Here is a 22851-nt window from a genome sequence, read left to right as displayed (position 1 = left end):
TTGTCTGTCATCTGAGGGCTATAAAACGGAGGAAACTAACATCTGTTAGTGTTGGATATGAAAGGAGCATAGCTATTCTTTAGAATTAATTTAATATAGAAAAACGAAGCTAAGTTCCAACCTGAGTGAAATGAATTGTAAATATTTTTGCCTGTTAAATTGCAGAGCTTAGATTAATTAACAATAATAAGTGATGTTATGAACCTCAAGTAATATAAAAATCTCAGCAGTTTGGCAGAATTGGCCCTGTAGGCAAATTCATTTATCCTCAGGTAAATAGTGTGCTTGACTCAGGATAATCTATAGGGATTTAACCTCGGCTTCAGTCTACAGTGATTTTTATTTTGTACTTCATCTGATGGCAGAGAGAGCATATGAATGTTCTGATGTGCAGGAAAGCAGAGTCAAAGCTTGGTTTCATGTTCATTTATCACTTTTAGACAGATTATATCTATTGGGATTGATTTTTCTTGTGGGAAGAAAAATGGTTTTGCTTGAAATATTTTTGATGGCTTTGAACTGAATTCCCTTTTACAGCAGAAGAAAAGAAAAATTCTTCTAGAACTGGTTCTGGCATTTCAGTTAAACCATGTATGAATTTCGTCAGAGACAGACAGACAGACAGACAGACAGACAGACAGACACACACACACACACACACACACACAGAGAGAGAGAGAGAGAATGCTTTGAAAGGTCACAGAGCATGTGCTCTTTCCAGGGGAATGCTATCAGTATGGTCCCCTACTCAATACAGGAAAGATGACTTTCAAAATGAGACAGAGCAGCGGAAGCATTTCTGGGCTTTCCTTATGAACGCAGTATCATAAGCACACAGGAAATTGAAAAATTAGAAAAATCAGAGAGCTAAATAGATGGAAAAGAGTGAAGGCAAGATTCTTTTTATAGGAAATTCTTGCCAGTTATTTTGGAGAACATATTGGTGTTTGGAGTGAGATGACTCATTTCATACTAAGATTTTGGGTAAAGCAGCTCTTTTCCTGGCCAACTCATATCTGACTCATTTACCACTAGTGAATAAGGGATAAAATGCTCCTGGCCAAGAACCATTGTAAGTATTTTTTGTTCATTTTTCTTGGATGGGGGAGGGGATGACAACACAGTGCAAATAGTCATTTCATTTTTATAACTACATTGATGAGCCTTGAAGAATAAATTACTAGGAAAAGGCTGTTATGTGGGAATTCAACTTGGGGATAGTTAATTTTCAAACAACACATAATTTTGTGGGGGCAAAAGACTTGATCAAAAGAATGATTGATGCATCAACAAAAACAAAACAAAAAGTCCTGAAGGGATCCAAGTTATATAGTCAAAGAAAATTAAATATATAGGCCTGGTCACATATAGCATGCCATTTAGAAGCAAGAAGTTTTCTTCTTGTTTGCTAGGATTGTGTACTGTTAAACAATTGTAGTTTGCATTTGTTGGATATCTCTTTCAAAATGCTTCTGCTTTGGAAAGGTCAGTGCAGTACTCAAGTTTACTCTTGGATACCAGTTCAGGCTCTGCTGAAGCTCAAGAAAAGATTTGGAAAGGCGATCAATACTTCAGGATAATCAACAATTAGGTTTTTAGGAGAAAATTTGCATTCTAGAATGCCTGACTCTGTGTGTGTGTGTGTGTGTGTGTGTGTGTGTGTGTGTGTGTGTGTGTGTTTTAACTCACACAGAAACCAAATAAACTTGAAAGTTAGATTTTCAGTTGTCATTTTGACCTATAAATCATGTTACATTTTCTTAACACAATCCAGTATGGTTGTCTCTTTAATCACTTAACTTTTAACTTTTGGCTACCTTTCTCATGAAAGAGATGGTTTCAAATCATTATGTAATACCGAAACATGAGAAAACATATTATTCCAAGTCTGACCACTTTGTTTTTTGAGTATCTAGTAGTTTGTGAATATAAAAGTGTAACAGTTAGCTAAATCCAAGTATCATCTGTCTGAGCTTTGAATGGCTTATCAATAGTTCCAAGGACATTAAAAAAACCCATTTTCCTGAATCTTAAGATTTATGTAGAAATATAGACTATTATTGAATATACATTTGTGTCTAATGTACTTAGAAACATGATTTTGTTCAAATAGTTCATCCAAAGGCTTCTAGAAGCTAAATGTTCCACAAATTATTCACTCCTCTTATTTTATTCTATGATACCATTATGTTTAGCACTTGTTTGGGTAACTAAGAGCTTGTTTAGACAACTTAGATAACTAAGTATGTGTGTTAGCCTGTTCTTGCATTGCCATTATATAAACACCTGAGAATGGGTAATTTGTAAAGAGAAGAGGTTTAATTAGCTCACAGTTCCACAGGCTTTTTGGGAAGCAAGTTGCTGGCATCTGCTCGGCTTCTCAAGAGTCCTCAGGAAGCTTACAGTCATGGAGGAAGGTGATGGAAGAACGAGTACTTCACATGGCAAAAGCAGAAGCAAACGCGTGGGTGGAGGGGAAGGTGCCACACACTTTCTGTTTCTTTTTTGTAGTAGTAGAATTTATTCAAATGTCCCTTAATATAGGCACTGAGGCTTGCCCATTGTGCTGTTGATATATAAGGCCTAGACATTCTGTCAGTTTTTCTTGAGCAATGACACCAAGAAGATGACAGCCAGGTGAATGTTATACACAAGCTCATCATCTGTCATCTTCATGTAGCCAGCACCCACAGCCAGACATAACACGTTCTTCATTTGGAGCTTGATTGTGGACTTCACCGTATCCACTTTGGCCACCATGTTTTCATTAATAGCCAGGTTCCATGTGAGCTCAGAGCAAGAGCTTGCTTATCACCATGGGGATGGCCCAAGCCGTTTATGGGGAATCTGCCACCATGAGCCAAACACCTCTCATGAGGCCCCACCTCCAACACTGGGGATTGCATTTGAAAATGACATTTGGGCAGGAACATTTATCCAAACTATTTCAGCAGGCAAACAATTCAATATAAATTTTCTTTTTAATTTTCATCCAGTGTCAACAAAGCCTTAGTTGAGAATCGAGGTGAAATTTAGAAGCTCCTGGTAAAAAGAATAATCTGCCCCCTCTTATCTTTCCTCTTCTTCCCAGGGCCATCATTTTATCTTTATTTTCCCAGTGTGCATAACATGTGGTCTTGATGTACAAGTGAAGTCTGACTTAGAACATTAGGGATTAACTCCAATGCCCAATTATGTATTTTGGGTTCAGTTTTATATTATTTATAAAATAGTGTTTACTTTGAAAAAAGAAACAAAATTAATAGAAACCTATATAAAGTAAGATGCGTAATTTAGCTTCCCCATCTCATCTTTGTCTTCATTCCTTCAATCCTGTCCTCTTACCACTACAGAGGAAGAGTAGAGCTTGCCTCTAGAGTCTCCACACTTCTGCTCAAGGGCAAGATACTTAATCTCTCTGGGTTTAATTTTCCTCATCATTAAAATGAGAGAAAAATTTCATGGAGTTGTGAGAATTAAATGAGACAACACAACATAAGAACTTAAAACAATACCTGGCTACTTGATAAAGGTTGGTTTTTATCATTTTTCTTCTTCCTCAATTTGTTACACTTTCTTCTTTTTTTTTCTTTCTTTTTTTTAAGATGGAGTCTCATTCTTTCACCCAGGCTGGAGTGCAGTGATACGATCTTGGCTCACTTCAGCCTCCGCCTCCTGGGTTCAAGCAGTTCTCCTGCCTCAACCTCCTTAGTAGCTGGGACTACAGGTGTGTGCCACCCTGCCCAGCTAATTTTTTGTATTTTTAGTAGAGGTGGAGTTTCACCATGTTAGCCAGGATGGTCTCGATCTTCTGACCTCGTGATTCACCCACCTTGGCCTCCCAAAGTGCTGGGATTACAGGCGTGAGCCACCACGCCCGGCCTTTTTCTTCTTTTAATATGTTGTCCATAATTCAGTAATCTATAATATAAGAATATAGAGGCTATGCTTGGACATCTGTACCTTTAGCTGTGCATAGGTTAAATCAGTCAGGACTATCCTCTAGCAGAATGAAGACGAAGAACATGTGAAAATGTCAAGTTCATTCACTCTTTCAACACTTTCTGATTATTTCTAGGTGCTAGAAAGTGCTAGCGGCCAGGACCACAAAGCTGCCTTGTACTCCTCAAAATGTTCACATACTTGGGGACTGTGGTAGTTTTCTACTGCTGCTGTAAAAAATTCCTAAAACCTTAATGGCTTAAAACAACACAAAGTTTCTGTAGATCAGAAGTCTAACACAGGTCTCACTGAGCTAAGAGCAATGTACTGACAAGGGTGCCTTCACTTCTGGAGGCTCTGGGGGAAAATTGGCCTCCTTGCCTTTTCCGTCTTCTGGAGGTTGCCTGCATTCCTTGGCTCGTGACCCCTTCCTCCATCCGTAAAGCAAGCAACTTGACATCATCTGACCTTTCTTCAGTCACCACATCTCTCTCTGACTTCAGCTGAGAAAGGATTTCTGCTATTAAGGGCTCATATGATTTGAATAGTCTCACCACGATAATTTAGGATTAATTTCTCCACCTTATCATCCTTAACTTTAATCACATCTACAAAATCACTTTTGCCTTGCAAGATAACATATTCACACATTCCTGAGGTTAGGACATGGACATCTTTAGGGGGCTATTATTCTTCATATCACAGAAACAAATATGAACCATCAACTATAATAAATGACAAGTCTTTGATAAGATTAAAATAGAGTCCTGCAAAATGTAAAAAGCAAAACAAAACAAAACACCGTATAGGCCAATGACTGCGAAGCAAATCACAGAACCAGGGACAAGTGAATTAGGGTGGAAGAATATATAGATTTCACATAGTAAGTAGGACAAAAAGTTTCCAAGATGCCTTTAGTTGACAAGACAATCTAAGAAGCCTTTTCTTTAATAGCTTGAGCACACTATATATATTTTTAACTTCTGCTGCCAACACTCAATCCAAAGTATCTTCATCTCTCATCCAAACTTTTACAGTACTTCTCTTACTGGTTCCCATTCTTTCTAATCCGTTTCATACACTGCAGTCAGGAAGCTCTCAGAAATAAACAAACAAACACAAACCTGGGAAGCATATCTGGTCATGCCTCTGCTTGAAACCTTTCAGTACTTTTCCATTTCCGTTGACATAAAGATCATCATCTTCAACAGGGTCCGTGAGGGCTACAGGAAGAGACCCATAGGTATATTTCCTGCCCTACTTCTAACATTCTTCCTCTTTCTTTTCTGATGTAGTTTCCAACAAAAATGACCTTAATTAAATTTTAATGGAAATATATCTTACATATCGTAATATACCCAAGTCCTAAGATTTTTACCAATGCCACACTCATATAAACACCACCCAGAACAAATTCAAGAACATTTTTATTACCCCCCAGAAGTTTGCTTCTGCCTCTTCCCAGTTGGTCCCACTCCCTCCAGAGGTAACTACCTTTTTACTTTTAACACTGTCAGTTATGTTTGCCTGCTCTTTAATGTCATTGAAGTGGAATCATGCAGTGTATACTGTATTTTTTAATCTGTGTTAATTTCACTTCACTAAGCATGTTCTTGAGATCTGTCCAGGCCATTGACAATTGGAAGTTTATTCATTTTTATCATTGTACGTTTCTCCAGTGTATTAATATACCCTAATTTGTTTATCCATGCACCTGTGGATGGATGTTTGCTTGCTTACACTTTGGGGCTATTATGAATGAAGCTGCTATGAATTAATTATTATTGTGGTTAAAAAACACATGTAAAACTTACCATCTTAACCATTTTAAGTGTTCCGTAGAGCAGTGTTTGTATGTGTATTGTTGTGCAGCAGATTTCTGGAACTTGCTTTTGCATAATGGAAACCCTGTAGCCGTTGACCAGTTCCTTCCTCTTTCTGCCTCATCCTGCTAGCCCCTGTCAACCAACATTCTGCTTTCTGTTTCAGAGTCTGACTACGTTAGAGACTTTGTATAATTGGAATCATGCAGCTTTTGTCTTTCTTTACTGGCTTACTTCACTTAGCGTAATGTCGCTAAGGTTTCACCATGTGATAGCATATGAAAATATTTCCTTCTTTTTTAAGGCTGAATAATATTCCATTGCATGTAAATGCCGTATTTTCTTTATCTACTCGTCCATTGATGAATTCTTGGATTGCTTCCACCTCTTAGCTATACTGAATGAAAGCTACAGTGAACATGGATGTGCAGATAACTCTTTAAGATCCTATTTTCAGATTTTTTGGATGATATACACCCAGAACTGATATTTCTGTATCATATGGAAATGTTATCTTTAATTTCTTGAGGAACCTAAATCTATGAAATTTTTATACACTTTTTCTTTTTGTGGTCACAGCACTCAAGATAAATAGCTAAAGAAGAATTTCTGGGTTGTAGGGAAGTCGTGTTTTACTTCATAAAAAACTTCCAAACCGGTTTTTTTTAAGTGGCTGCGCCATTTTTCATTCCCAGGAGCAATAAACAACAGTTCCAATCACCTACACTTCGTATAATCAGTCTTTATAATTTTAGCCTTTTATTGTGGATGTAGAATGATATTTCATTGCGGTTTCAGTTTTCTTCGAAAAAGCCATACTCATGTCCACATCAGGGTTCCCTTGGCACTTGCCTTCCCTTCTGTTTGGAATGTTAATCTTGTCCTCTAGCTTCTCCCACCAACCGTTTATTGGCCCTCCCATTCTTTTTCTCTTATCCTGTAGATTTCAGATGAACTGTCACTTCTTCTTGAAAAATGTTTGCTGACCATTAGTCCCCAAATTGGATCGGGTCCTCCACACTTTCTCACGTCTCCCTTACACTTCTGCATTATTCCACATGACGTGATTGGCTTGTGTGCTTATGTGCTTTAATTTATATTTCCTCCTGTCAGCTCCTTATGCATAGAATCTGCATCCCTTTGACTTAGCATTATTTTTTTAGTAGCAGTTTATTACCTAACACAAATTAGGTACTCAAGATCTATTTTGTTAGTAACAGATGGGCAGAAGTTCAGAGCCTATATGACTGCAAACTTTGGAAAAGAAAAGGACTCTCGGAGCAGCTGGGGTGCCACAGAGCTGAGTGAGCTGGCTGGGTAGAAAAGGATCGTGGTGCAAAATTTAATGGAAGGGAGTTAAAATACTACCATTGGAATTTGACTTATATCCTGTTTTTAGTATTGAGCTCTCACAGAGAGAGAGAGAGAGAGACCGACAAGTTAGGTCTATACACGGAACAGAGAGTGTCACGGAGGAGGGGCCAGCATACTGCTAAAGGGTCAGCCAAGAAATCCTTAAGGGAGTTGTGGTAAAGAAGCCAGTCAATGATGGGAGAGGAAATGGAGAGGAAGGAAATCTAGTGTAGATAAGTTGCTGAGAAATGTGGGTAGTTGACGATTCATGAAATATCAATGAAAGGAGAGAGAAAGAAGTCCAAATTAATAGTCTGGGTGATAATACCATTAGCTAAGAGAGAAAAAAAGTAAGAAGTTGGTTGAAGGTGACTGTGTATTGTAGAATTAAAATGTGAACGTGGAGAAAAGGAAGTAATAAGGCAAACTAGGGTTGAGTAATGGTACTATTAGAAAATCTATGTCAATTCCCTATAAGAATTTGCAGCCAGTGTATTGTTATGGTAGGTCTGACTGTGTGTGTATGTATATTTGCTTTTGTTTGGCTTTTATTCCTGCACAGCCTTGCGATATGAGGGAATATATTTCCAGTCACACATTTAGGTGTGGAATTGTTACACAGAAAGTTTGTACTGAGAATATTTCTGGATTTTTTAATTCTTGTATTGCACATTCTGTTTTGTTCTTGATTTAAATTATACTTCTAAAGAGCATTGAAATCATCCCAACATATGTATATAAACATTTCAAAAAGTATTTATGGAATGTCTACTATGTATACAAAATGGTATAACCTTGGAGAGGGAAGATGAAAATAAAAGTGAATGAGGAAATGAAAGACACATAAAATACAATTCATAAAATGCAAACTAATATATAAATTAGTTATATATAAAATCAGTTAGTTATCTTAATTAGTAATTACCTTTATTGGAAAGACAAAGAAGTCATCAGTGAGATAAACAGACTTACTTAGGACACATACTTAGGAAAGTCATTTGATTCTCTGTCTTTTGCTCTGTCTTTTGTGGCTTACTGAAAGTCAGATCTTTGTCCAAATTGATTAGTTATCAAAGAAATGCAAATTGTAATAACAACAAGGTATTGCTTTACATACATTAGACAGTAAACATCCAATTAGAATATAAGGTCAATGTAGAATATGAATTCTATGAGAGCAGTGATGTTTGTCTGTTTTGTTCATCGCCATTCCTAGTGCCTAGAACAGAGCCAGGGCACACAGTACACACTTAGCAACTTTTTCCAGAATCAATGGAAAGAACTAGTAAACTACGTATTGCTAGCATGGACGGAGATGTGGGGCTTTAGAACCTCACTGCTTTGGGCAGATAAACTATGGCAGCCAGGGGGCATACTAATTTAGTACCATTTGATAGACACAAAACATACAACCTGGTAATTTTGGCCTTGGGAATGTATACCAAAGGCATCCTCAGCTGAAGTCTCTAGAGTAAGTGTACTAGGAAGTTCACTATAGCTTTATTCATGGTGAGTAGAGAGTTGGAGTCAAGCCCAAGTCCACTATTGGGAGAGTGAATAGTTAAAACGTGGTAGATGCACAGTATGGGGATGCCACATAGAAGTTACCAGCTTCAAACTAGATAAACATAATTACGTGACGGCTCTAATAAATACAGCACTGAGAGAGAATTATGCACATGTGTGTAAAGATAAAATTTACATAAAATAAAAACATATATCCACAAAACAGTAATGCACAGCTGTAAAGAACACCTGCAAATAAAATAATATAACAGACATTGTATGGCTTCCCCTTCAGGAGGAAGAGGAGTAGAAGTAAGAAATAAGGATTCAGTTAAATCGGTAAAATGAGAAAATGTCTTATTAAATAATAGTATTAATGTAAATTGACAAAGGCTATTTTTAAATCTCAAGAAATCAGATTTAAGGAAGAATACGAGCATTTAATGGAATGCTATGTCATCTCTCAAATAAAAGTACTTCCCTTTTGTTTTTTACTTTAGTAAATTGTCTTATGATTATTGGACTGAATTGATCCTTCTTTAGGATATGAAATCTTTGATTTTCGTTGGTGGTAAACTCAGTGTTCGCTGTGATGTTGACTTGCTAGAGAGGACGCTTACGTCTTTCAGTTAGTTAAACCATTATACTAAAATTGATCTTCGCTGGGTTTATTTTGTAGTTATCTCTGCACTTACTGTCGTCACCTCCTTCCACGTCTTTTCTTCCCCCAGCTTGTGTCTTAGTTAATCAAAGTGAAGTAGGCATGTATCCAGGGACGGCTGAAGTGGGAAGGCCCCAGATTTTCATAGCACTGCTTCTCATTCCTTCAGACACAGGCATTAAAGGGTCATCGCTCACAAGGTTACTTTCTAAATGTTCCGTAAAGAAATCATCTCATAAAATAATGCAGACATTTAAAATAGTGACCTAGGGACAGGGATTATATGAAGATAATGCTACGTCTGCTGAGAGCTAGGGATATGAGAAGGGAGACGCTATAAATTCTTTCAGTGGCAGATATAAATAATTCAGTTATTGTTAAATTGTTACACATTTTACAACTTATGTTTTCTTACATTAACTCATTCAATTCTCATAACGCTGAGGGCAGGTAAGGGATTATTATTTCTATTTTAAAGATAAAATTGATAATTTAGAGATATTGACTCACTCAAAGTCAATTGTATTATTATTATTATTTTTTAATTTCACTTTAGGTTCTGGGGTACAAGTGCAGATCATGAAGGATTGTTGCTTAGGTACACACATGGCAATGTGGTTTGCTACCTCCATCCCCCCATCACCTACATCTGGCATTTCTCCCCATATTATCACTCCCCAACCTCCCTACCCGCCCACTGTCCCACCTAGTCCCCCCCAACAGACCCCAGTGTGTGATGCTCCCCTCCCTGTGTCCCTGTGTTCTCATTGTTCAACATCCGCCTATGAGTAAGAACATGCAGTCTTTGATTTTTTGTTCTTGTGTCAGTTTGCTGAGAATGATGGTTTCCAGATTCATCTATGTCCCTACAAATGACACAAACTCATCATTTTTTATGGCTACATAGTATTCCATCGTGTATATGTGCCACATTTTCCCTGTCCAGTCTATCATCGATGGGCATTTGGGTTGGTTCCAAGTCTTTGCTATTGCAAACAGTGCCCCAGTGAACATATGTGTGCATGTGTCTTTATAATAGAATGATTTGTAACCCTTTGGATATATACCCAGTAATGGGATTGCTGGGTCAAATGGAATTTCTATTTCTAGGTCCTTGAGGAAGCGCCACACTGTCTTCCACAATGGTTGAACTAATTTACACTCCCACCAACAGTGTAAAAGTGTTCCTATTTCTCCACATCCTCTCCAGCATCTGTGGTCTCCAGATTTTTTAATGATCGCCATTCTAACTGGTGTGAGGTGGTATCTCAATGTGGTTTTGATTTGCATTTCTCTAATGACCAGTTGATGATGAGCATTTTTTCATATGTTTGTTGGCCTATTCGATGTCTTCTTTTGTAAAGTGTCTGCTCATATCCTTCACCCACTTTTGGATGGGTTTGTTTTTTTCTTATAAATCTGTTTTAGTTCTTTGTAGATTCTGGATATTAGCCCATCGTCAGATAGGTAGATTGCAAAAATTTTTGCCCATTCTGTTGGTTGCTGGTTCACTCTAATGATTGTTTTGTTGGCTGTACAGAAGGTCTGGAGTTTAATTAGGTCCCATTTGTGCATTTTGGCTTTTGTTGCCAATGCTTTTGGTGTTTTAGTCATGAAGTCCTTGCCTATGCCTATGTCCTGAATGGTTTTGCCTAGATTTTCTTCTAGGGTTTTTATGGTGTTCAGTCTTATGTTTAAATCTTTAATCCATCTGGAGTTAATTTTAGTGTAAGGTGTCAGGAAGGGGTCCAGTTTCTGATTTCTGCACATGGCTGGCCAGTTTTCCCAACAGCATTTATTAAACAGGGAATTCTTTCCCCATTGCTTGTTTTTGTCAGGTTTGTCAAAGATCAGATGGTTGTAGATGTGTGGTGTTGCCTCTGAGGCCTCTGTTCTGTTCCATTGGTCAATATCTCTGTTTTGGTACCAGTACCATGCTGTTTTGATTACTGTAGCCTTGTAGTATTGTTTGAAATCAGGTAGTGTGATGCCTCTGGCTTTGTTCTTTTTGCTTAGGATTGTCCTGGCTATGCTGTCTCTCTTTTGGTTCCATATGAAGTTTAAGGTGGTTTTTTCCAATTCTGTGAAGAAGGTCATTGGTAGCTTGATGGGGATAGAGTTGAATCTGTAAATTACTTTGGGCAGTATGGCCTTTTTCACAATATTGATTCTTCCTAACCATGAGCATGGAATGTTTCTTCATCTGTTTGTGTCCTCTCTTATTTCCTTGAGCAGTGGTTTGTAGTTCTTCTTGAAGAGGTCCTTTACATCCTTTGTTATTCGTATTCCTAGGTATTTTATTCTCTTTGTAGCAATTGTGAATGAGAGTTTGCTCATGATTTGACTCTCTGTTAGTCTGTTATTGGTGTATAGAAATGCTTGTGATTACTGCACATTGATTTTGTATCCTGAGACTTTGCTGAAGTTGCTTATCAGTTTAAGAATATTTGGGGCTGAGATAAAACGGTCTTCTAAATATACAATCATGTTGTCTGCAAATAGAGACAATTTGCCTTCCACTTTTCCCAATTGAATACCCTTTATTTTTTTTTCTTGCCTAATTGCTCTGGCTAGAACTTCCAATACTATATTGAATAGGAGTGGTGAGAGAGGGCATCCTTGTCTAGTGCCAGATTTCAAAGGGAATGCTTCCAGTTTTTGCCCTTTCAGTATGATATTGGCTGTGGGTTTGTCATAAATAGCTTTTATTATTTTGAGATATGTTCCTTCAATAGCTAGTTTATTGAGAGTTTTTAGTATAAAGCGCTGTCAAATTTTGTCAAAGGCCTTCTCTGCATCTATTGAGATAATCACGTGGGTTTTCTTTGGTTCTGTTTGGGTGGTGGATTACCTTTCTAAACTTGCATGTGTTGAACCAGCCTCGCATCCCTGGGATGAGGCCTACTTGATCGTCGTGGATAAGCTTTTTGATGTGCTGTTGCAATGGTTTGCCAGTATTTTATTAAAGATTTTTGCATCTATGTTCATCATGGATATTGGCCTGAAGTTTTCTTTTTTTGTTGAATCTCTGCCGGGTTTTGGTATCAGGATGATGTTGGTCTCATAAAATGATTTGGGAAGGATTCCCTCTTTTTGTATTGTTTGGAATAGTTTCCGAAGGAGTGGTACCAGCTCCTGTTTTTATGTCTGGTAGAATTCGGCTGTATGAACCCTTCTGGACCTGGACTTTTTTTGGTTGGTAGGCTATTAATTGCTGCCTCAACTTCAGCCCTGGTTATTGGTCTGTTCAAGGTTTCAACTTCTTCCTGGTGTAGGCTTGGGAGGGTGCAAGTGTCCAGGAATTTATCCATTTCTTCCAGGTTTACTGGTTTGTGCGCTTAGAGTTGTTTGTAGTAATCTCTGATGGCAGTTTGTATTTCTGTGGAATCGGTGGTGATAGCCCCTTTTCATTTTTTATTCCATCTATTTGATTCTTCTCCCTTTTCTTTTTTATTCGGCTAGTGGTCTCTCTATTTTGTTAATCTTTTCAAGAAACCCGCTCCTGGATTTACTGATTTTTTGAAGGGTTTTTTGTGTCTCTATCTCCTTCATATCTACTCTGATCTTAGTTATTTCTTGTCTTCTGCTAGCTTTTGAGTTTTTTTGATCTTGCTCCTCCAGCTGTTTTGACAATAGGGTGCCTATTTTAGATCTTTCCTTGCTTCTCTGGTGTGCATTTATTGCTGTAAATTTCCCTCTAGACACTGCTTTAAATGTGTCCCAGAGATTCTGGTATGTTGTGTCTGGGAAAACTCCTTGGTTTCAAAGATCATCTTTATTTCTGCCTTCATTTCATGTTCATCCAGTTGACATTCAGGAGCAGGTTGTTCAGTTAAGAAACTAACTCAGGTTACTTTCTTAATCCTGAGTTCTAATTTGATTGCCCTGTGGTCTGAGAGTCTGTTTGTTGTGATTTCCATTCTTTTGCATTTGCTGAGGAGTGACTTACTTCTGATTATGTGGTCAATTTTAGAATAGGCGCAATGCAGTGCTGAGAAGAATGTATATTCTGTGGACTTGGGGTGGAGATTTCTCTAGATGTCTATTAGGTCCACTTGGTCCAGATCTGAGTTCAACTCCTGGATATCCTTGTTAATTTTCTGTCTTGTTGATCTGTCTAATATTGACAGTAGAGTGTTAAAGTCTCCCACTATTATTGTGTGGGAGTCTATGTCTCTTTGTGGGTTGTTAAGAGCTTGCTTTATGTACCTGGGTGCTCCTGTATTGGGTGCATATATATTTAGGATCGTTAGCTCTTCTCAATGCATTAATCCTTTTACTATTATGTAATGCCCTTCTTTGTCTCTTTTGATCTTTGTTGGTTTAAAGTCCATTTTATCGGAATCTAGGATTGCAACTCCTGCTTTATGTTGCTCTCCATTTGCTTGATAAATCTTCCTCCATCCCTTTATTTTGAGCCTATGTGTGTCCTTGCACGTGAGATGGGTTTCCTGAATACAGCACATCCATGGGTCTTGACTTTTTATCCAATTTGCCAGTCTCTGTCTTTGGATTGGGGCATTTAGCCCATTTACATTTAAGGTTAATATTGCTATGTGTGGCGATCCAAGATGGCTGAATAGGAACAGCTCGGAGTGCAGTTCCCAGCAAGAACAATGCAGAGGGTGAGTGCCCACCGCATTTGCAAACAAGTTTTCACTGCCCACAGACCAGGATATTCCCAGGCTGAAAAGCACCACAAGTTTTCAGCATGGCTGGTGCCGCGCGTAGGCGCACAGAAACTCACACAAATCTGGGTGACCATTTCAACTGGTGCCTGGAATGCCTGGGAGACAGAGCTGCCCATTCAATTGAAACGGAGGGGGCTAAGGCAGGGAGCCAGGTGATCTGACTTGGCAGGTACCACCCTTACAAAACAAGCAATCTGAAAGGCTCTGGAGTAAGAGTTTCACAGCAAGCACAGCTGGACCCTGGATGGTCCAGCTCAGTTGGGGGAAGGGCGTCCACAACTGCCGAGGCAGTCTGCCACTACCGAGGCAGGTCACACAGCAGCTGGGCGGAGCCTGCGGCAGCTCAGCAACGCCTCTGCTGGCAGACTGTGACTAGACGAATCCGTGCCGGGCAGGGCATCTCTGAAAAAAGGCAGCAGCACATCAGGGACTTGTAAATAAAGCTGACCTTCCTAGGCCAGAGCACCTGGGAAAAGAGGTGGTTATGAGTTCCGCTGCAGCAGACTTAAACACACCTGCCCAGCAGCTCTGCATGGAACAACGGAGCTCCCAGCACAGCACTTGAGCTCCTGTAAGGGACAGACTGTCTCCTCAAGCAGCTCCCTGACTCCCGTATACCCAAAGAGACACCTCATAAAGGAGAGCTCAGGCTGACATCTGGTGGATACCCTTCTAGGACGACGAGAACAGAAGAAGAAACCAGCAGCCACCCTTACTGTTCTGCAGCCCCTGCAGGTGATCCCCAGGCAAGCAGGGTCTGGAGTGGACCTCCAGCAGTCCTGCAGCAGAGGGGCCTGACTGTTAGAAGGAAAACTAAGAAACAGAAAGAAGCAGCTTCAACATCAACAAAAAGGACATCCACTCAGAGACCCCATCCAAAAGTCACCAACTACAAAGACCACAGGTAGATAAAGCCACTAAGATGGGAAGAAACCAGTGCAAAAAGGATGAAAACACCAAAAACTAGAATGCCTCTCCTCCTCCAAAGGATCACAACTCCTCACCAACTAGGGATCAAAGATGGATGGAAAATGAATCTGATTAATTAACAGAAACAGGCTTTAGAAGGTAGGTGATAACAAACTTCTCAGAGCTAGAAGAACATGTGCTAACCCAGTGCCAAGAAACTAAGAACTGAGAAAAAAGGTTAGATGAGATGCTAACTAGAATAAACAGCTTAGAGAAGAGTATAAACGACTTGATGGAGCTGAAAAACACAGCACGAGAACTTCACAAAGCATACACAAATTTCAATAGGTGAATCGACCGAGCAGAAGAAAGGATATCAGAGATTGAAGACCAACTCAATGAAATAAAACAAGAAGGCAAGAATAGAGAAAAAAGAGTGAAAAGAAATGATCAAAGTCAAATTTTAGAAAGTAGAAGAGCTGGGACTTGATCCCAGAACATCTACCTTGAAATTCAGGATATTTTCCAACTTGCTATGCTACTAACATTTCTATGCTGCAAGATGCTGGGGAGAATTGAGGCTGGACATGGTGGCTCACTCCTGTAATCCCAGCATTTTGGAAGGCTAAAGCAGGCAGATCTCTTGAACCCAGGAGTTCAAAAGCAGCCTGGGCAACATAGCGAGAACTCATCTATGTATGTTTTTTAATTAGCCAGTCATGGTGGCACATGCCTGTAGTCTCAACTATTCAGGAGATTGAGGCAGGAGAATGGCTTGAGCCCGAGAGGCTGAGGCTACAATTAGTTGAGATTGTGCCACTGTACTCCAGCCTGGGCCACAGAGTGAGACTCCATCTCAAAAAAAAAAAAAAAAAAAAAAGGAAAGAAAGAGAGAAAATTGGTTAGTTGTGTGTTTATGTCAATGGCAGCTATAAGTGGTCTACTTCCAAAAAAAAAAAATAAGAGGTCAATATAGAATGATTTTAAAGAGAGGAAAAGGTTGAGAAGCATCTTACGGAAAGCTTCCTGTTGTACCTAAGTTGCCCTGTTTCAACCAAAGAGGCTTAACTTTTGCCAGTAAGTGGGTTGCAGTATAGACAGCCTGCTCACATCCTTTAAGCCTACATTGGACATGTGGAAAATTCACAGATCCTCCACCACGGAGACCTGTGTATTCCTGACATCTGTGACCTTTGAGACATTTCCCACTGTCTCTGGAACTCCAGGCACACTGAATCCTGGATTTAGGGAAAAAGATTATCCTGCTGTAGCTTGGGTTAGAAATAGGAAAATTCGGTCTCCATTAGAATACCCAATTTGAGTTCCATAACCGTATTATTCACATATTCTCAGATGTAAATAAGGCTATATATTTATATGCAAATTAGTTTCAAACTTAAATGTTTTCCTTAATTTAAAAGTTTTCTTCTTTGAATGCTGATCATTTCTGACAGAAAAGACTTTTATGAAGTATGACTCATGTATCTTATGTACCACCTCTAAACACTCTCTCACAATCTCCTTATCCCCGAGACTCCAGGACAGTCTATAACATCTTAAGAAGCAACATTTTTTAGTATTCCACACAGACTCCTGTAGAATTTTCTTTTTTGGTAACTATAAATAATGAAGACTTAGTGATTCCCATTCTTTATTTTTTAAAGGATGCTTTAAAAATTTTCAGTGACCAACCTATGGATAAAATCTTTCTTTTCATGTTTTAGATTCGTTATAGAAATGCTAAGCTACTGCTTTATTTGCCAACACCTTTATTTGGAGTTGCATTGAAATCTTGACTTTTTTACTTGTAAATCGGTAAAATAACATAGCCAGATATTTCACTTGTTTGCATAAACAGCTATGGCTTAAACATAGCATTTTTTTCCTAATATGAAAGTAATTCATTATAGAATCCTGGCAAGTAGATAAACATTATGAAGAAGAAAATGAAAACCACTCACTATGATTCCACTACCTGGAGAGAAGCATCATCCAAAGGTTGTTTCCGTCTGGTAGCAAAGGCGTAACTCTGCATTTGTGTGGCAACACGATTTTATGCATGTTAGACAGGAAAAGGACAAATCTAAAGTATTAAGTAATGTCTCAAAATATTTATTGTTTACAGGTCAATTTTACCTCCTTTAGTTTTTAACCCTCCCTGATTCTATAAGGAACGTCCTTTTTTCATGGTTTATACCTGAAACCACAGCTTCACAGAAATGTAGTTAAATCAGCAATTGCAAAATTAACAAGTCACAGAGCTCAGACGCAAACTCGATTCTCCGGCATCTCAAATCCAGTAATCTTCCCATCACAGTCTAACTACCTCATGTATTTGGATTCCTGTTGCAATTTATTCTTTTGACTAAATTAAAAGTCATTCTAAAAGTTTGCCTTAAAACACCCTCAAAGTGTTACTGAATTAAAGTTAAATCTCAAGTATAAATTTTCAAGCAATTAGTTTTGGTTTTGCCTGCTCAGAACACCCCGCAGGTGATGCCGAATAAAAACTATTTACACACTACCAGAGTGCATTTCTTGTAAAAATATTGGGTCTGTAGCAGAGATTCGCTAATCGAATTCAGAATTTGATTTGAAATGCCTCCGGCAGGCAGCCAATCCAGTTATGAAAGAACAGAAGCAAAAATCAGAGCTCTAGTGAGTCTCCTCCAGAAGCTAGCTGGGTCCTTCGCTCTCATTAGCAAACTGGTTCCAGAGGAAATCACTGCAATTACTCCTAAAATAAAAAATCATAGTTAATTTTTTCAATAAATTATTGAACTTTACTAGACACAAAACAGGTACCTTTTGGAATCTAGAGTTATAAAATATTCTGACATGTTTTAATATAAGCAGGAACATTTCCAATGATTGTTGGATCGAAAATGTTTTTCCCCTTGACATTTGTTTATACTTCCTAGGAAAGAAATTCTATTTATGGATAACTGAATAACACAAATAAACATCAGAGAGAGCTGAAAAATCAGCTTTGATTATGCATGAAAATCTACAATGTCATTGTGTACTCTTGTGCCGTATTCTGATTGCCTGTTTATTTTTACAGAACTGCTGGTGAGCCTATGGAAGAGGAGCCAGCCTTGTGAAGTGCCAAGTCCCCCTCTGATATTTCCTGTGTGTGACATCATTGTGTATCCCCCAACCCCAGCACCCTCAGACATGTCTTGACTGCTGCCTGGGTGGCACAGATTCAATGGAACATAAACACTGGGCACAAAATTCTCAACAGCAGCTTCACTTGTTCTTTGGATGGACTTGAAAGGGCATTAAAGATTCCTTAAGTGTAACCGCTGTGATTCTAGAGTTACAGTAAACCACGATTGGAAGAAACTGCTTCCAGCATGCTTTTAATATGCTGGGTGACCCAACCCTAGACACCAGGTTTGAAGTAGAAACATTCATTACAGCACTAGATATTGTTAATTTCAGAGGCTGTGACAGCCAGTGAGATTTTGGGCACAGCCTGAGACGCACTCATTCCTGACATTCTGATCAGCTTTTCGGGGTTAATTTTCTTTTTCCAACAGTCTTAAGTTGTTTACAAGATTTGCTTCAATGGATAGCAATTCTACACAGATTGTAGTGTTTCTTGTTTGGTTGGTTTTTTCCATTTTTTTTTTTTTCTTAACTTTGTTTTAACACACAGTCCAACCCTTCCTAGTGCGAGTTCAAGGTGGAAGAACTAGGATGAGGCTTTTTTTCAGTGGAATGAACCACACTGTATCTCAAAGTCCAAATGCCAAAGGAACCTCATACACTGTTTGTAATGGTGCAATATTTTATATCACTTTTTTTTTTATAAAAGTGTCCCTAACATCTTTATGTTCTCAAATACAGTCAGTTTGCAGTTGTGTTGGAGGATAAAGCTCCCCCACCTCCAGGCGCCGAATACACCCCTTGTTCTCATGACAGTAGGTGTGAGCAGATGTTCCACCAAGCATCTTCAGTGTCTTTAAGAAGCACATAACTTTTCAAAGGTGGTCTTAATTTGTTCCAAATCTGTCAAGGACTTACTCTCCTTTCTTTTTCTGCCTTCCATCAGTTCCTTTCTTCTTACCTTTCATCGTTCGTTCCTTCTTTTAGAAAAACTGAAGATTACCCGTAATCTCCCCTGTTACTTGAGGGCCTTGACTGTTTAGTTTATTTTGTTTACTTTCCAAGTTAACAGCTGTTTGGTCTGATTGCATTTTTTTTAACTGTGAAGCCATTGAGATGAATATCACTTAAGCAACATTGCTAAATTTTCTATGTGTTTGAAATATGTTAATGAAGGCACTGCTTATTTGAAATATGTTAATGAAGGCACTGCTTATCAATTCAAGGTGACTAACCTTGAATTGACTTAACCTAGAAGTTATGCCTTCATGTGAAGAAAATGAATAAAACAACCTTTAAACAAGTTGCCTTAGTGTCAAAGGTTAAAAATAGAGAACATTTATTTCTGAGATTAAAAGCAACTTACTAAATATAAGTAGGTTATCCTCCTACCTCCTAAAATTCTATTTCAACATGTAACTCAAACACGTAAAGATATTGAGGTAGAATTGCTCACAGTATTTAATATCTGACAATGCTTTTGAAAGAGTTGGTGTTTCTTTTTTATATATTTTTCTAACTCAAAGGATATATTAAAGCCATAAGTGAAGATTGTCATGCTTTTATTCAGAAATCTGAAAGAAACCTTAATTAAAACAAGGTTTTAGAGAAGGCCATGATATGAAAGATACGGAACAATGTGGTTTTAGTTAGGGAGGACTCTAACCTGTAAATCAAAGATGAAAGATTTCACTCAAGTAGAATTATATAACTCCCTTTGTTATACAGTCAGACCATATTTTTCATGCATTTGGTTTTTTTAGGATTACCATTTTAATTTTAAAGACTTTTATTACATATACAAAAATGGCTCAATACTTGGTTTAACATCTTAGAAATTTGAGACACCCTTTGAAATAGGAAATCTGAAATAGAATGTAACTTAGTATTAGGCAAAAATTGCTTTCATTGCATAAGGGCAAATTCAATCTAGATTCATAGTAGTAATGAATTTTTTATAAATTTTATTTTCATGATATTTTCAGAGAAATTCATACCAATCATATTTGCTAGCTTATGTTATTGTGCAGTGATTGCTTGAAGATATTTACTTTAAAAAATAGTGGAGCCAAAAGCTTAAGAAAAGACTCTCCCCATTTTAAAAAGGAAAGTCTTGTTTTAATGGGAATGTAATTGTGCAGTTTTAGAATCAGTCTCATAATTACAAATTGCTGTCGTTGCTCCTTAGTTCTCCCAAATATTTTTATGATGTTAAGAAAATAAAACAGTGTAATGCAAACATACTCATCCACTGAAGTTCCCTACAACAGTTTAGCCACATGTTTATGGCAAGCCATTAATCTGATAAAGCCAGATCACCAGGACATCTCCACGGTTATTTAGATTTAAAACTTGACACATTAATGAATTAATCACACATTCTCCCATGTGACACCATACCCAGTTGGCTGCACTTAGAGTCTTTAAGATACTTGGAGAAGCAAATAAGCTATAGAGAGGATGATTCACAGCTGAATGTAGTTGTGAGAGCGGAATATACCGTTACAAGACGTAGCAGAGCCCCGAGGGACAGAATGGAGGCTTTCAAAACATGGACACTTCTTTTGAAACAGACTAGCACTTTTTGAAAGGGTAATTTCACTTGGCATAGTTTTTCTTCACTTACACATTTCATTTTTATTGCTCACAATGGTTCTGAATGAGAGGCTAGAAGAGCATTATCAATTTTGCATTTCTTTCTGATCCTTACTTTGAAGGAAAATGACAGGGTTTCTTCACGTCTCATGGTGAATAAAAATAACGGTTTTTGATAAATCTACTAGTAAATAATACTAAGAGTTTAATAAGATATCATACATAGGTATAAAAAAGGCTTAAAAATTAATTTTTCCAATTATATAATTTGGGACTATATATTAAACTAGAAAACACTGATAGTTTTATTAAATAGTAAACAAAATGGACTCGAATAAAACCAGAGGCTATGGTATCATTGTGTAGTAAATGGAAAGAACATTTTGAGATGAACTATCTTTAAATATTTTTAAAAATTTATAGCATGAATAATGGAGATAGAAGTCAGCTTTGGAGAAAATAGTGATATTTATGAAAAAACTACTACGAATCACATCTCCGTTACCAATCCTGGGGATTGAAATCTTGCCTTTAGTTTTTACTACAACCCTATAGGACGCTCTCGCTAACCTCTCACTGACAACGTGATGGCCTTGAAAGCAGGGCATCTCCCACAAAGGCTTCAGAAATTACAGGACTGGTCTCTCTTAATAGTTTAGTCCTGCTTTATTTCCAAAGGTCAGTTAGAAAGCCTTGTGGATTTACTGGGTTTCTTTACAGACTCCATATGGAAGTAAAATAGAATGATCATTTGGAAAGTCTCCTGGGAAAACATTCCTCTTCAATCAGATTTTTTTTTTTTTTTCGAGATAGATTCTTGCTCTGTCAACCAGGCTGGAGTACGGTGGTGCAATCTTGGCTCCCTGCAACCTCTGCCTCCTGGGTTCAAGCGATTCTCCTGCCTCAGCCTCCTGAGTAGCTGGGACTATAGGCGCGCACCACCATGCTGGGCTAATTTTTCTATTTTTAGTAGAGACGGGGTTTCACCATATTGGCCAGGTTGGTCTCGAACTCCTGACCTCGTGATCCACCTGCCTCGGCCTCCCAAAGTGCTGTGATTACAGATGCAGGTCACTAAGCCTGGCTGATTTTTGTATTTTTAGTAAAGACAGGATTTCACCATATTGGCCAGGCTGGTCTCAAACTCCTGACCTTGTGATCTGCCTACCTAGCCTTCCAAAGTGCTGGGATTACAGGTGTGAGCCACCACTCCTGGCCAATCAGCATTTTAAAACTTACTGTTTTAGTCCCAGCATTTATGTTTAGAGGAATTAATTTAAATATTTCTTACTATTTAGCTGTTGAATATTTACTCTCAACTTGTCTCAATGAAAGAAGTATTAAACAAGTGTCTTATAGCGCAAAAAGAAACAAGCCAAAATTTTCTGTCTTAAAAGTAGTTCATTCTGAGCTTGAAATGACTGTCAGTGTTTGACACTGCCATTTCTAGTGGGATGTCTCTTAAGATTCTTTTCCTGCTTCAGGAATGAAATCACTTGTCCTGCTGAGAAAATAAGAGAAAAAAATAGAATTACAAAACAACACACCTGTTCAAGATGGCATTTTTACTATCAAAAGAAGTGAAAACCAGGCGATCTGTGCTAAGAAGTGAAGGCATTTTATTGTTTTTTTTGTGTGTGTGTGTTTTTTTTTTTTTTGAGACGGAGTCTCGCTCTTGTTACCCAGGCTGGAGTGCAATGGCGCGATCTCGGCTCACCGCAACCTCCGCCTCCTGGGTTCAGGCAATTCTCCTGCCTCAGCCTCCTGAGTAGCTGGGATTACAGGCACGCGCCACCATGCCCAGCTAATTTTTCGTATTTTTAGTAGAGACGGGGTTTCACCATGTTGACCAGGATGGTCTCGCATTTTATTGTTTTCTTCAAAACTGGTCAACATGGTCATGATCGTCATCGAATTTCTTGTGTTCCCAAAGGCCACTGTTACAGTACATTCTCTGGCAGTATTTCGTACAATGTGCTGCCTTTGGAATGAAGTATTATAAAGTATCTTGTCACCTTCATCAACACCATCATTAAATATGTAAGTGCCTATGTGTGGCTCCTTTTCCTGGGGATGTTTGCGTTGAAAATCATAGCCCTTCCTTCTAACAGCTTGCTTTTCCTCCGTCAAATGCTTCATGAAGCAGAGCGTGATTGGCAAGTGGTATACTCACACGTGCTATACTCATACTACATAACTTGGTTTCTCCAAATAAACTGCAGTCCATTGTATCTATGATATTCCTGACTTCATATAA

The 22851-nt window shown here is 38.3% G+C and overlaps 1 protein-coding gene across 11 annotated transcripts in view; it reads left to right on the top strand.

Moving 5' to 3' along the window:
• HDAC9 (histone deacetylase 9) overlaps window positions 1-22246 on the top strand; it is a 919102-nt gene extending 896856 nt beyond the window's left edge. For all 11 annotated transcript variants that reach the window (XM_012450672.2, XM_021674167.2, XM_012450674.2 and 8 more), the window contains one exon: window positions 17950-22246. In XM_012450672.2, the coding sequence (XP_012306095.2) occupies window positions 17950-17989 (40 nt within the window). In that variant the 3' untranslated portion in view covers window positions 17990-22246. The remainder of the gene's footprint in view (window positions 1-17949) is intronic.
• Window positions 22247-22851: the final 605 nt, after the last annotated feature.

This window comes from Aotus nancymaae, unplaced genomic scaffold (assembly GCF_030222135.1).
Source record: "Aotus nancymaae isolate 86718 unplaced genomic scaffold, 86718_ANA_hifiasm-v0.15.2.pri h1tg000025l, whole genome shotgun sequence".
Taxonomy (NCBI): Eukaryota; Metazoa; Chordata; class Mammalia; order Primates; family Aotidae; genus Aotus; species Aotus nancymaae.
The sequence above is the reverse complement of the archived record's forward strand: the minus strand, read 5'-3'. Positions and strand labels throughout refer to the sequence as shown.